Source organism: Gossypium raimondii, chromosome 13 (genome assembly GCF_025698545.1).
Source record: "Gossypium raimondii isolate GPD5lz chromosome 13, ASM2569854v1, whole genome shotgun sequence".
Lineage (NCBI taxonomy): Eukaryota > Viridiplantae > Streptophyta > Magnoliopsida > Malvales > Malvaceae > Gossypium > Gossypium raimondii.
In genome coordinates this window covers 32,318,988-32,332,455 of record NC_068577.1, presented here as the reverse complement: position 1 = coordinate 32,332,455, position 13,468 = coordinate 32,318,988, and the positions used below count along the sequence as shown (strand labels likewise).

General features: G+C 33.4%; 1 protein-coding gene and 2 non-coding genes across 6 annotated transcripts; 2 read left to right on the top strand and 1 right to left on the bottom strand.

Moving 5' to 3' along the window:
* The first annotated feature begins 331 nt into the window (after nucleotides 1-331).
* LOC128036468 (U1 spliceosomal RNA) lies at nucleotides 332-495 on the top strand. Its single transcript, XR_008193263.1, has one exon. It is a non-coding gene; the product is annotated as a U1 spliceosomal RNA (small nuclear RNA).
* A 935-nt stretch (nucleotides 496-1,430) lies between these two features.
* On the top strand, nucleotides 1,431-1,592 carry LOC128036357 (U1 spliceosomal RNA). Its single transcript, XR_008193154.1, has one exon. It is a non-coding gene; the product is annotated as a U1 spliceosomal RNA (small nuclear RNA).
* A 337-nt stretch (nucleotides 1,593-1,929) lies between these two features.
* LOC105783444 (cysteine synthase) lies at nucleotides 1,930-5,641 on the bottom strand. 4 transcript variants are annotated; one of them, XM_012608907.2, is made up of 11 exons: nucleotides 5,620-5,641; nucleotides 5,160-5,212; nucleotides 4,934-5,043; nucleotides 4,724-4,781; nucleotides 4,030-4,293; nucleotides 3,806-3,943; nucleotides 3,669-3,720; nucleotides 3,255-3,334; nucleotides 2,711-2,770; nucleotides 2,478-2,558; nucleotides 1,930-2,261 (listed from the first exon to the last, which is right to left on the bottom strand). In XM_012608907.2, exons 2-11 carry the CDS (start codon nucleotides 5,196-5,198, stop codon nucleotides 2,169-2,171), a joined length of 975 nt encoding a protein of 324 aa, XP_012464361.1. In that variant the 5' UTR covers nucleotides 5,199-5,212; nucleotides 5,620-5,641; the 3' UTR covers nucleotides 1,930-2,168. The 4 variants fall into 4 exon arrangements, with proteins under 4 accessions (XP_012464361.1, XP_012464359.1, XP_012464360.1 ...); XM_012608905.2 differs by lacking the exon at nucleotides 5,620-5,641 and adding an exon at nucleotides 5,470-5,601; XM_012608906.2 differs by lacking the exon at nucleotides 5,620-5,641 and adding an exon at nucleotides 5,374-5,535.
* Between the last annotated feature and the right edge of the window lie 7,827 nt (nucleotides 5,642-13,468).

The window sequence follows — 13,468 nt, the reverse complement described above, 5'->3', positions numbered from 1 at the left end:
TAATTGAACTCTTAACTCTAAATTAGTAAATTTTGAAGCTGAAAGTGAAACATATAAAAAAAAACCCCCTCTTTTGGCAAAATCATAACCCAATAATCTAAAGAAATTACTCATTTTCACAACAAAGATTATTACAACTTTATGTAATTAGATTACCAATCAAATTGGTCATTGGTTGGTGCATTTTGCAGGCCCCAACTTCCCAAAGAAAGCCAGTTATTGGATTTAAAAATTAAGAAGCCATATTTCCTAGTATCCCACATCGATGAGGTAAGCAAGATGCAGGTGGAGGTTAGTGGTTTAAAAAAGAGGAAAAGGTGCGGATGCATCCATACATACCTGGACGGGGTCTATGGGCGATCAAGTAGGCCCATGGCCTAGGTTGGTGGCCTCCATTGCACATTGAGGCGGTGCATCAGCCTAACATCTCCTTTTTATGGAGAGTGTACGTCATAATTTGTGGCAGCTGGGGGCTCGTGTTCGCGCGGCCCCCTCCAACAACTAAACAAATCATCAAAACTTGTTATTGCTTTCGTTAATTCTCCTTTGGAAAATGTTCCAAGCCCATGTGTAATATCAATCTCACTAATCTCGGTTGTTGATTTACTACATAAAATGAAATGGGTACCTGGGGAAACAGAACTATTCTACGCTGAACTTTTCAGGATGCATCGAAACCCCATGGCTGAATGCTCTGATTGTTAAGACAAGTGTTAATGAAATTTAACCAATTCGTCTGTGGATGGTTAGTGTTGCAGGGATTCTAGTTTGAAGTGGATTAAGGGGTATAGGTTTAGTAAAACTATTGATGGCAGGTAAGCCAAGGTCTTCAAAACGCTTTGTGCTACTCAATCACACGACCCCGGTCTTCAGGCATACAGTTTGTCACACAAAGCAACTTATATCTTGTTGTTGGCCTCAGTTTTATACAGTTTCAACATCTCTTTCTTTGCAATATATTACTATATGTTCTTTTTTGTAAGTTTCACCTACCATTGCACTAGTTGATATGAGATGGATTGGTTTAACCTGTTGAAGATCCTGCTAAGTTGCAACACCACTCTCATGGAGAAACTTGCTGTAAACTCATGGTATCTCATTAAATTTAATGAAATATTTTAAGGATATTGGAGATATATGGTACGAGCTCAATTTCTCCAGTAGATGGGAACTTCAACTTGTACAGATATGGATAGTTTGATCTTCTCTTTGTGTCTGTTTTATTGGCTGATTTAGAACCAGTTTATTGTCGGTGAAAACGGAAGTTCATATAGCATAATTTCTCGGGACTCTGGGTCTTCTTTTCATATATAGGTTTGCTGAGTCACCCGCGCTAACTTATGTCGGAGCACTTATCCCACATGGAAAGAACATATGAAAGGAACACAAGCTAGGGTTTATAAATAAGAAGCACCTAGCAACGTTGGAACATACTTACCTGGACGGGGTCAATGGGTGATCAGTAAGGCCTAAGGCCTAGGTAAGCGACTTCCATTGCACTTGGGAAGGGCACTTGCCTAAGGTCTCCTCAAAGTAGGAGAGCCTACGTCATAATTTGTGGCAGCGGGGGCCAGCGTTCGCGCGGCCCCCTACTAATTTTAGTAGAAGGTTTTTGTTATTAAATTGTTTCATTCTCGTTCTTAAACAGCCTTCGGATGAAATTCGATGGATTTTGAATCTTTCAATCGACGGATGGAGAACCTAAGGAGATAACCGAAGCTTCGATTGGAAATGACAAGCTGCTTCAAGATTTGGGGAAAATCCCCGCTTTAGCCAAAGCTTTTATGGATTTTTCCAGGAGATTTTAGGGTTGTTAAGGCTTTTTAACTTTGATTTCAATGTGGTAGGACTGAGTTAACGAATACTGATATATTTCACGCTGTTGCGATATCCCATATCGGAGAAACATCAAATTTTATGAAACTCGAATTTTAAAAAATGGACAACGGATCTTATTGAAACTTGACTTATTTTCTGTTTGATTTCACAAAAGGGGGGCTTCAATAACATTGTTCGAACAACATTTGCCCTTATTCCATCCAATATAAAGCCTAGACTAGTAATTTTGAGAATCAATGATATCAGAAAGACTGACATGCTGCCTGACGGTTATCTTTTCCATAAAACACACTACAATTCACATGCTTGAAGCTAAGATTTAGATCATTTCAAGGCTCGAAAACCATATTTTCCGCTTCCCGTTTCACAGACTCGAACAGCACCGAAGAGAGGTAACGTTCTCCAAAGCTAGGGAAGACCACCTGTTTGGGATCGATATCACAAGATTAAGAACTAGTTTTGGGGTGCAAGAAAACAAGAAAGTACCATGTCAAGTCATTAGATTTTGTGTTATGTCAGGATTGTGCAGCCGGAGTAGGCGACATAGAAATGTCACCATAACCTTTTCTATAACAGTATTTATCTCTCGTGCATTTCCTCAATGATTGAGTAAAAGACCAAAAAAAAAAAAGACTTACAACGATGAGCTTCCCAGCATTTTCTGGCCTCTTAGCTATCTTAACTGCAGCAGCAGCGGCAGCGCCAGATGATATACCAACCTGTAAGATGTGTTCCAAACAATTATTACTAATGAAACAGGAGTCCACCAACAGAAACTAGTGCAGTTGAATCTAGTTTACCAGTGAACAAGTACCAACAAAGCTGTTTATTTCCTTATCAAATCATATCACTTAAAAGTGAAGAAACTTACTAATAATCCTTCTTTCAAAGCAAGTTGCTTTGCAGTTTCGACAGCTTCTTCACTTGATATCTGCAGTCATACAGGTAACAATCATTACAACAAATGACCTAACAATACGCGCATGGAGGAAAAACTACAAATGAACAAAAGGCACATGCTCATATATGTCAAATACAATCATATTTCCTTCCCTATAATCATCTAAATATATATATAAATCCAAGTAGGAGAAATATATGTTACTTCAAATCTTCATTTTTAAGTAACAGTGTCATGTGAATATACAAAGGATTTTCTGAATACATGGGAAAACTTAGAAACAAAAGTAAACATACTCTTATGGGATAATACATACTTGTATTCGAAACTCACACCCAAAGTTTGAGTAACATAAGGTCAAATAGAAAACCTGGTAATGAATAAGTATTGATCCTAGACGGTAAGAAAACAGGTAGTGAATTGTGGTTTAGGAAAAATGCATATCTTTTTAGGCTTCTGCAGAAATAGCATTTATATCCCACATTTGGAATAAACAAACACAACCAAGACTTACTTGAATAACTTCATCAAGTAAATTGACATCTAAAACACCAGGAATGAATCCGGCACCGAGTCCTTGTATCTTATGCGGACCTTGAACATCAAACATGCAGCAGTTCATCAATAGGTAAAACATCGTCACAAAATGCCATGTTAACATGAAGAACAAAAGAAACAAGTTTTGGCTTCAGATGGCCAGATCTAAGAGACTAAAGACAATGTTAGCATGCCGGTTATTATGGGCGAATACATAGATTCTTGGAAAAAAAAAAATGCACGTCCGCAAACCTACACTCACACCGATACATAGTTCCTATATGTTCAGTTAGATGTTATAGATGTAGAAAATAACACAAGCACGAAAAATAGATAGATATGCATTATGAAGAAAAATGTGTAAAAGAAGCATTGTTATGTTACAACTTACCGGGTTTCCCACCAGAAAGCACTGCACTTTCAACTGGTTCCACACCAATGAGCTAGATAAAAAGTTATGTGAGAGGCAATATAAGCAAATGTGAAAGCACACCCATCACCATCTAATTAGGCATTAAAGAATCTAACCTTAATGTTGGGATTCTGCTCTTTGAGATACTTCCCTGCTCCTGTTACTGTACCTCCAGTCCCAATACCTGAGACAAGTATATCTACCCTCCCACCTGTGCCTTTCCATATCTCTGGTCCGGTTGTCTTGTAATGGATCTAAATCAGGAAAGAAGAATCAGATCATGGCACCCTCCAAGATTCCGATAATCAAAATATGCATGGATAATGTTTCAAAATGATACCTTTGGGTTGGCAGGGTTTTCAAATTGCTGAAGAATGAAAGAATTTGGCGTCTTTGCATGAATTTCCTCAGCTTTCAGAACAGCCCCTTTCATGCCGCGAGCTGGATCTGTGAGAACAAGTTCAGCTCCAAAAGCTCGGAGGACCATTCTCCTTTCTAAACTCATTGAAGAAGGCATCGTAATTACGAGTTTGTAACCCTTAGCAGCTGCCATGAATGCCAATCCTATCCCGGTATTACCACTGGTTGGCTCGATTAGGACACTCTTCAACATATAGGAAGAAAGGAAATTATGTTAAGTTAAAGCTTTTCTTGTTAAATTGCTCAAAACTACAACATAATGATAACATAAGAACCGGATATAGATTTAGACAGAACAAAAATAGAAGCCAGCTCTTCGCTTTTTCTTGCAGTGCCCGTATCCAACATAGCATAAAAGGCCTAAGGACTCCAACAAAAACGCCCTTTCAAGTTGACAACAAGGCATAATTTAACTGTAGGGCATAGTAACAATAGTATAGAAAGATCACTGTGATAAAGCAATCACTCTATTTCGACAAGACAACCTTAAAAACACTTTCCAGAAATAAGGCCTAACATTGTGAAGGCATATGAGAGTACAGGAGTCAATGCATAACATTAACTCGAAAATTCCATCCCATAAATGTGTAGGAGAGAAATATCCAAATACCAACCTTACCCGGTTTAATGATACCCTTCTCCTCCGCATCCGCAATCATACTATACCCAATCCTGCAAGTAAAGAAGAGTTTGCATCTCATCAAATATTATAGATTCTAGGTCTACGCATAACTGAACACAGCATGATAGCATCCATAATGATCCAATCTGTTCAGCATATTATCCAATTGAACTTTGAACGGGGAGGTGGATGAGTTTAATGCCTATCCTTGACACTTGAGCAGGGTTCCATTGCCTCCAACTTAGCAGCAATCGGAGCAACACATCCCTCAACAACCTTGTTCAGATATACCAGTGGCGTTTTGCCGATCAACTGTTTATGTCAAATCCAACAAACTTTAGCAATAGTTTTTTTCTTAAAAAAATTAAACAAAAATAAATTACTGTAATTAGATTGATGATGAATGATGATGATGAACATTGGCTTACTTGAGTGACATCTTTGGCAATTAAATCCTTGTCTTCCATTTCTTCTCAAGTTACTGCAGAAACATTGCAGAGCTAAATTGTTAAGCAAAAGTACAAGCTAAAGTAATAGAGAACAGATACAATTCCAATAATTTAACAGCAATAAATGATAAAAGAAATGATAGATAAGCTTAAAAATAAATAAGAAGTATAATTTTGCAGATGTTAAAAGTACCCAAACTCTAAGCTTGCAAGTTTTTATAGAGAAAGATGGTATGTTTTAAGCAGAATTAGAAGACTCAGAAATGGTAGATACTTAGAAGAAGAGAACCTTGTCTAGGCTACAAGAAAGTTCTCTTGTAAATCAAAGAGGATTATTTGGTGGGATTTTATGGTAGTGCCTTGTCAATATTTTCCTCTGAGAAAATAAAAATGTTGCTAATATAAAAATAATTCCATAAGTAATATTTTTCTTGCTTACCTGTATCTGTCTGAAAGTGAAAGTTCCGTCTCACACGCGTTTGGTGATAAGGAAGAAAAGCCGAAAACAAGAACTTATTATTTAAGGTAAACTCACTAAATTATTATTTTCATTTTATTTTGGTCATTATATATATTTCAATGAGTTGTGATTGTTTGTAGGATTGAGCGTTTTATCGAATCGAGTGAAAATTTTTTAAATTAATTGAGTTCACGAGTCCTATTTTATCTTCCTAACTCAATTTGAATTTTTTCGAATCGAGTCTAGTGAATTTAAATTCGAGTCGAGTTAAATTGAGTGAAATTAAAAAAATTTAAACATGTCAAATAAAAATATTGTTATAGTATAACTATTTTCATGTTAGAACACATAAATTTAAAACCATATATATTTGAAAAAATTTTCAAAGTAAAATAATTATAATAAAAGATAATAAATTTGAATAATTAATTAGGTCCCAAAATTATTATTTTGGAAAATTTTAAAATTTTAAATTTTTATATATTTTTAGAATATTTAGAATTTTTAAAATTTTAAATTTTGAAATTTTATAAATGTTTTGAATTTTAAAATTATTTTTATTTTTGTAATTTTGTTGAGAAAGAGACCAATTTACTTATTTTCAAAGTTCGTAGGGACCAAAGAGTATTTACACCGATCTGTTATTCGAATTATTCAAGTTATTCGAAATGTGAAATTCAACTCGATTCAAACTTGAAACTAGAATCGAGTTATTCGAGTAGGCTCTAATAATTCAAATAACTCAATTCAATTAATTCGAAATTTAAAACAAAATTAATTTTTTTAAATCGTATCGAATTTTACTCAACTCCAATTACTTGTATATGATCCAGTTATAATAAAAAAACAAATCCAATCTTTCCATGTGCTCACATCTTGGGGTATTTTCAAGTACTAATACAAGAGGATTGATAAAGCTAGAGAAGAAAGAAATGGAGGTTTTTTTTTTTGTCTTTTTTCTTCTCTATTAAAAATTTTGTGAAAATTTTAATTTTTTTAAATTCTGAATTTTGTAAATGGAGAACATAAATCTCAATCGGAAATTTTTTATTATTATTGAAGAACATAATTTTTTAGAATTAAAATTAAATCGATAAATTTTGAAACTTAGATTTATTAAATTTTTAGAATTCAAATTAAAATGACATTCGTAAACATTTAAAGCTAAATTTATTGAATGTTTTATATTTAAGATCAAATTGATAGAATGTATAAACATTGAAGAGCTAAATTTATTATTATACCAATAAAGTCAACTTTCATCACTCATCTAACGGCAACTAACAAGAGAGTGATCAAAATATTTTATTCGAAATTTTGGCGATTAAATCGGAAAAATAATAATTCAATGATTAAAATAGAACGAATGCAATAGTTTAGTGATAATTTTGTAGTTTACCCAATTATTTATTATAAAACTATTATTTAATTTTTAAAATGATTAATATAACACTGAGTACTAGAAGTTGACATTTTACTAATTTGGTATCTAACCTTTCTTTTAAATCCAATATGGTATTTGAACTTTACACTTTTCTTAATTTAGTACCTAAGTTTTTTTTTTGATTAATTTGGGACATGAACTTGATATTTTTTTCTTAATTTGATAACTAAGTATTTTTTGTCCAATTTGGTACTTGAGTTTGACACTTGTTTCCTAATTGTTTTGGTACATAAACTTTTTTTTGTCTAATTTACATAAACTTTTTTTGTCCAATTTAGTATCTACTTTTTTGTTCAATTTGATACATGAACTTGGGTTTTTACCAAAAATATTAAAATAATAATTTATCACCAAAATAATATAATCTTATTTTATTTACCAAAATGATATGTTTTGAACAATAAAAATAGAAATTCTAAAATTATAGTTTATTAAAATAAAAAAATTATGAAAAATAAAAACTCCTTAAACTAAAAAAATCAAAAAAATATTTTAAAAATATAAAAAATTTAAAAATTCAATGTTATCCAAACTGGACTGAACTAGTTGGACTAGAAGATCGACTAGGGTATCAAATTGAGCTAAAAAACTGATTGAATTGACAGTTGAACCGATTTTGAACTAGTCTGACCAATTGGTTCCTAGAACAACTGGTTCAACCGATTCAAAGCAAATAACTTATAAAAAAAATTTATAAAATTATAAAAATCGATTAAACTGATTTTTTAACCTGGTTCATCTAACACCCCTAAACTGTCTCTGTCGTCAGATTAGGGTTACGAAGCATTACCAATCAAACAAAAATCATTTAACATTATAACATAAAATAAATCAAATTTATTATAAACCATTCATTTATATGCATTTTGTCCCTAAACTGAGCCCTCAAGGCCCAAAAAATAGCTTAGAAGCATTTCAGGACTAAATTGAAACAAAACAAAAGTTTTAAGAAAAATGGGCAAAATTGTGAAAACAGAGGTCACACGGCCGTGTGGCATAACCCAGGCCGTGTAACATTTGAACTAAGGGACACGCGGTCGTGTCCCAGCCCGTGTCCTCACCCGTGTAACTCACTGAGTAGGGTCACACGGCCGTGTGCCAAACCGTGTAACTCTCTAAGTTGCCACACACTGCCATGTGCCAGGTCATGTGCTAGGCCGTGTAACTCATTGAGTTGGAATTCTAAGAAATTTCAAATGATACACGGTTGTCTCACCAGTTCGTGTGTGTCACACGGCCGTGTGATATCCCATGTCCCAGGCCGTGTGAACCCAAAAACTTACCTAAAATCAAGCCATTTCAAGACCATTTCATACCTAACCATTCAAATCATTTGAGCATAAATTCAAGGGGTTTAAGCATCACTCAAACACAGTTAAACATGCCATTTCAACATCCTAATTCATCTAACCACAAGCACCACCATTGTATCAAACATTATTGTAAAATCACACATTTACAACCTATTCCAACAACTAACCAATGTACCATCATTGGTACCGCATGTAAATGATCAAACAACCAAACAACAACACAATCAAAATCTCAACTACTTCAAATATTATATAAATATGCATCACTTATCATATTTACATGCATAAACACAAAATATCAAGCCTATCATACAAACATCAAAATGACCATTTATAACATCTAGTTCCACCACAAAATATCATAGTACCACAAGACTCTTCTAACCAACTTTTAACCAATTTTAAAACAAGCACAAAATGACTACCAATATATAAATGATAGTGTGTGAGCTTCCAAGTTGATCCAGTTGATGCTACGACTCTAAGAGTCCTACAAAAATCAAATTAAACGAGTAAGCATAAGGAAGCTTAGTAAGTCTGATAAATCAACTCATGTAATATCAATTACTAGATTTCCAAGGGATATTATCATTTACTACATTGACATTGAGCCTGCTAGGCACTAAGCCTGATTAACACCGGCATTGAGTCTAATAGGCACTATGTAACAACCCGATAGTCGCGGGTGTCGAAAAATACATATTTGGGACTCCGTTTTCGTAAATTAGACTCGTAAATATTTATTAAAAAATTTACAAAGTCAGTTGTGTAGTTAATTAGGTTTTGTTTAAGTGAATTTGCATGAATTAAGAATAATTAGGTATAAGGACTAAATTGCATATAGAGCAAAAGTTGAACTATAGATTAAAAAATTAAAGGGACTAAAAAAGCAATTTTGCCATTGTCCTTTAAATGAGGCGGCATAAGGTATAATATTATTATAAAATTTAAGTTAAAATATATATATATTATAATATAAAACCTTAAGAATTAAGTATATATATTATAAAATTATAATAAAACAAAATAAGAAAAAGAGAAAGAAAAAAGCTAAAACGAAACAAAAAAGGAAAGAAAAGGAAAAGGGAAAGAAAAAGAGAAAGAAGAAAGAAAGCCACGGCTTTAGGGGTTTCAATTTTCCAAGTTCAATTGGTTAGTCAATTTAGTCCATTTTTCTTGTAATTTTTATGTTTTTGGAATCTTGGTGTTAAATACTACCTGACCCATGCTGAAATTTTAGAAATTATTGAGTTTTTAAGTGTTGTTAATGTTGAATAATTTTAGTATTAGGGATTAAATTGATAGATTTTTAAACTAGAAATGAAAAAAGGATTAAATTGAGGAATAAATTATAAATTTTGAGTAATAGGGACAAAATTGTGAAAGTTTGAAACTTAGGAATTTAAGTGAAAATAGGAGTTAAATTTAGTTTAAAGTGGATTAGTATGAAAATATAAGATTAATTGTGAAGAAATAAAATTAGTCTCGGTTTAGGGACTAAATTGGAATTTAGGAAAATATTAAGTAAAAATTGAAATATTAAATATGAAATTGAATTGTGTTATATTGATAAATTTTAATTGTTTTAATTCCGTAGCTAACGTCGTACCGGAATCCTCAACTAAAAAGGGAAAGATAAAGTTGACGAGGAATAGCTCGGAATTTCTGGTTTGTATTTCTATAATCCGAACTTAGTTATTAATTGTTGTATTTTTGATTTAATGCATATGGTAAGTGTTGAGGTGAGTATTGACACTTTGTCATTGAAATGAATATTGATTGTATTTGAAAAGTGAATTGAAACCCTATTAACTGTATTGGGCTGAGTCGGATATAGATGGCATGCCATAGGATTGGAAGAGTTCATGGATTTCTTCGACTTCGAGTCAATGAGACACTGTGTGTCAGTTTATTACTTTGAATTTATTTAATGAGGCACTGGGTGCCAATTTACTTCGGTTTAATCAAAGAGACACTGGGTGTTAATTTACTACTTCGAATTATCTGATGAGGAACTAGGTGCCAAACCGGTGTGTTTGGTTGGATCCGTGTATTTGTCTGAGTCCGAGTTGTGTTAATAGGGGTAATTAATTGAAATGGCACTATGATTGATATTAGATGATATTGTATATGAAATGAAAATGGGACACTGAATTGAAATATGGATTGAGACACATGAATTGTGTATTCATGAATTGGATATGGAATGAACAATATTGTTGTTAAATGATGTGTATCATATTGTGAAAAGCTATTAAATAGAAAATGATGAGAATTGAGTATGGTATGAATGATGTATTTATGAATTGAATATTAAATGACTAATGTCATTGTATGAATAAATGTGATTTTTAATATTCAATTGTGCTTATAACTAAAATGAGCATATTATATTATCTTGTCTTTAAATATTTAGATTATAAAAATACCACTGAGTTTTACTCATCATACAGTTTTGTTTTCCGTGCGCAGGTTAGGTACTTAATTTTGATCGCCAATTCAACATCCAAAAACGATCCCGAACTCAAACGTGGTGATGTTTATCCTTTTGTGTCGGCTTGTACCTAGGGTGTCTAAATAATAGTTATTTTGTGAATTATTTGTAAATGAGGTTATAAATATAATGTTAGTTTGGTATATATATAAACATGTGAAATTAAGTTAATGTTTAAGTGTTCATGAATTAGGCAAAATAAATTTAATTAGGCATGATTTAAAATAATGATTTGAATGATGTTTTAATGATATGAAATGATGATATAATTGTGGTACCTATGAGGGTACATTGGTTAGGCACCTAGGATATTTGTTTGATATGATTTGGATGTGTTTGATTGTGTTTTGAATTGGTTAAACAAATGATTTTTGAGTTGCTTATTGTCCAAGCTTGCAGAGAATGGTAAACTTATTGTTTAAGGTACATTTTGAGTCCACACGGCCAGGCACACGAGCGTGTGACTGGTCCGTGTGAGACACACGATTAGCACACGAGCGTGCGAGGCCATTTCAAAATGGGCATATAGTCTGGCACACGGGCATGTGGCTTGGCCGTATGACCCAAGTCAAAGAGTTACACGGGCATAAATACGGGCTAAGACGCAGCCATGTGTCCTTATTTCGAATGCCCACACAGCTTAAGACACGGGCGTGTCTATTGGCCGTGTGAGTCACACGGCTTGACCACACGACCATGTGAACCCTATAGCTTTGAAAATTTTTAATATTTTTCGAAAAATTTCTAAGTTTTCAAATTAGTCCTGATTTATTTCTAACGCGTATTTTGGGCCTCGAGGGCTTGAATAAAGGACAATATGTATGAGTTTAATTGGTTTTTGATCAGAATATAATATGATAAGACATGTTTTTAATTTATATTTTTTTGATCAATAAGCTTCGGTAATGTTCTGAAACCCTATTTTGACAACGGATGTTGATTTGGGGTGCTATATTTAGTGGTATCAGAGCTTTGTAAGTTTAACCGATTCTTATACTAAATCGAGCTCAAAATTGAGTCTAGAGGTACATAAAATAATTGAGTTGAATTAAGTCGAGATTTGGATGTTGATATATTATTTTTTGTTTTATTGTTAAAAATATCGGATGGTTATAATGATGATATTGATCAAGAGATGTATATCGGAGATAATGTCTCTATTGAGTTAGATGGAACCGAATCGGTAAGCCCATGTGTTAATCCAGTTAGTACTTAACAACCTAACGTTGAGAGGGGTAATATTGAAGGAAAAGATAATCCACAGTTACTTAAAGCTATTGTTGATGCTCTTTAGCGTGTGGCGGGAACTTCATTCGTTACGGCATCTACCTCTACTTTTTGTCGAGCTCTGATTAAGGAATTGCGTAAATATGATGCAACTGAATTCTTAGGATTGAAAGGAGTTGATCCTTCTACAGCTGATATTTGGATTGAATCTACTAAGAGAATCTTGTAACAACTTGAGTGCAACCCGCGTAAAAGTTTAATATGTGTTGTTTCTCTACTGCAAGGAGAAGCATATGCCTGGTGGCAGTCAGTAACACGTCATGTACCCACAGATCAGGTAAATTGAGAATTCTTCCAAAAGGAATTTCAAAAGAAATATATGGGTGAATTGTATATTAAAGATAAAAAACAAGAGTTTTTGATGTTGAAACAAAGGGAAATGCCTATGGTTGATTATAAACTAGAGTTTTTGCGACTTAGTAGGTATGGTGTTAAATTTGTGCCAATTGAAATTGATAGTTACAAGCGATTTCTGCGTGGGTTACGCGATGAGTTGCGAGTACAATTAGTATCGCACAAAAGTACTGAGTTTTTAGATTTGGTGGAATGGGCAAGAATGGTAGAACAAGTTCTGGGTTTTGATAAAAAGACTGAGAATACCCATACTGTTAGAAAGCGTCTTGAAGCTGCAATTTCAAATCCACAACCGAAGAGATCAAAAGATTTTTGTGGTAGCTAGAGATTAAATTTTAAGTTAGATAGAACCGATAGAAATCGTGATAGACAATCAACTGTGTCTACGAGTAGTGTGCGAGATCCATTTAGGGATACTGATATTTCAAATCGTGAGCATTATGAGAAAAAGCACCATGTTGAATGCTGGAAGTTAACTCGAGGCTATTTTCACTATGAATTTATAAAACATTTTGTTAGAGATTGTTTGAAGAATGAAAATGCTACACCTGTTAATTTTCAGAGATCTATGCCTACTTCTAGGGGTTGCGGGTCAAGTCAAAGTGGTTCATTTTCGAGAGATGGTGCTAGAAAGGGAAATGATGCTATTACTCAATAGTCAGAGGCTAGAACTCCAGCCTGAGCTTATGTTTGCGGACTTGTGAGGATGGTGATGCTAATGATATTGTGACAGTCATATTTTTAGTATATTTAGAATCTGTTTATGCTTTGATAGATCCGAGATCTTCACATTCATATGTTAATACTAAATTGGTTGAGTCGAAAAGTTTAAAATCTAAGATGTCTAGGGTATCGATAGTGGTGTCTAGTCCATTGGGACAATCTGTGTTAGTGGATCATGTGTGTAAGAAAAATGCTATTTGGGTGATTGTTGAT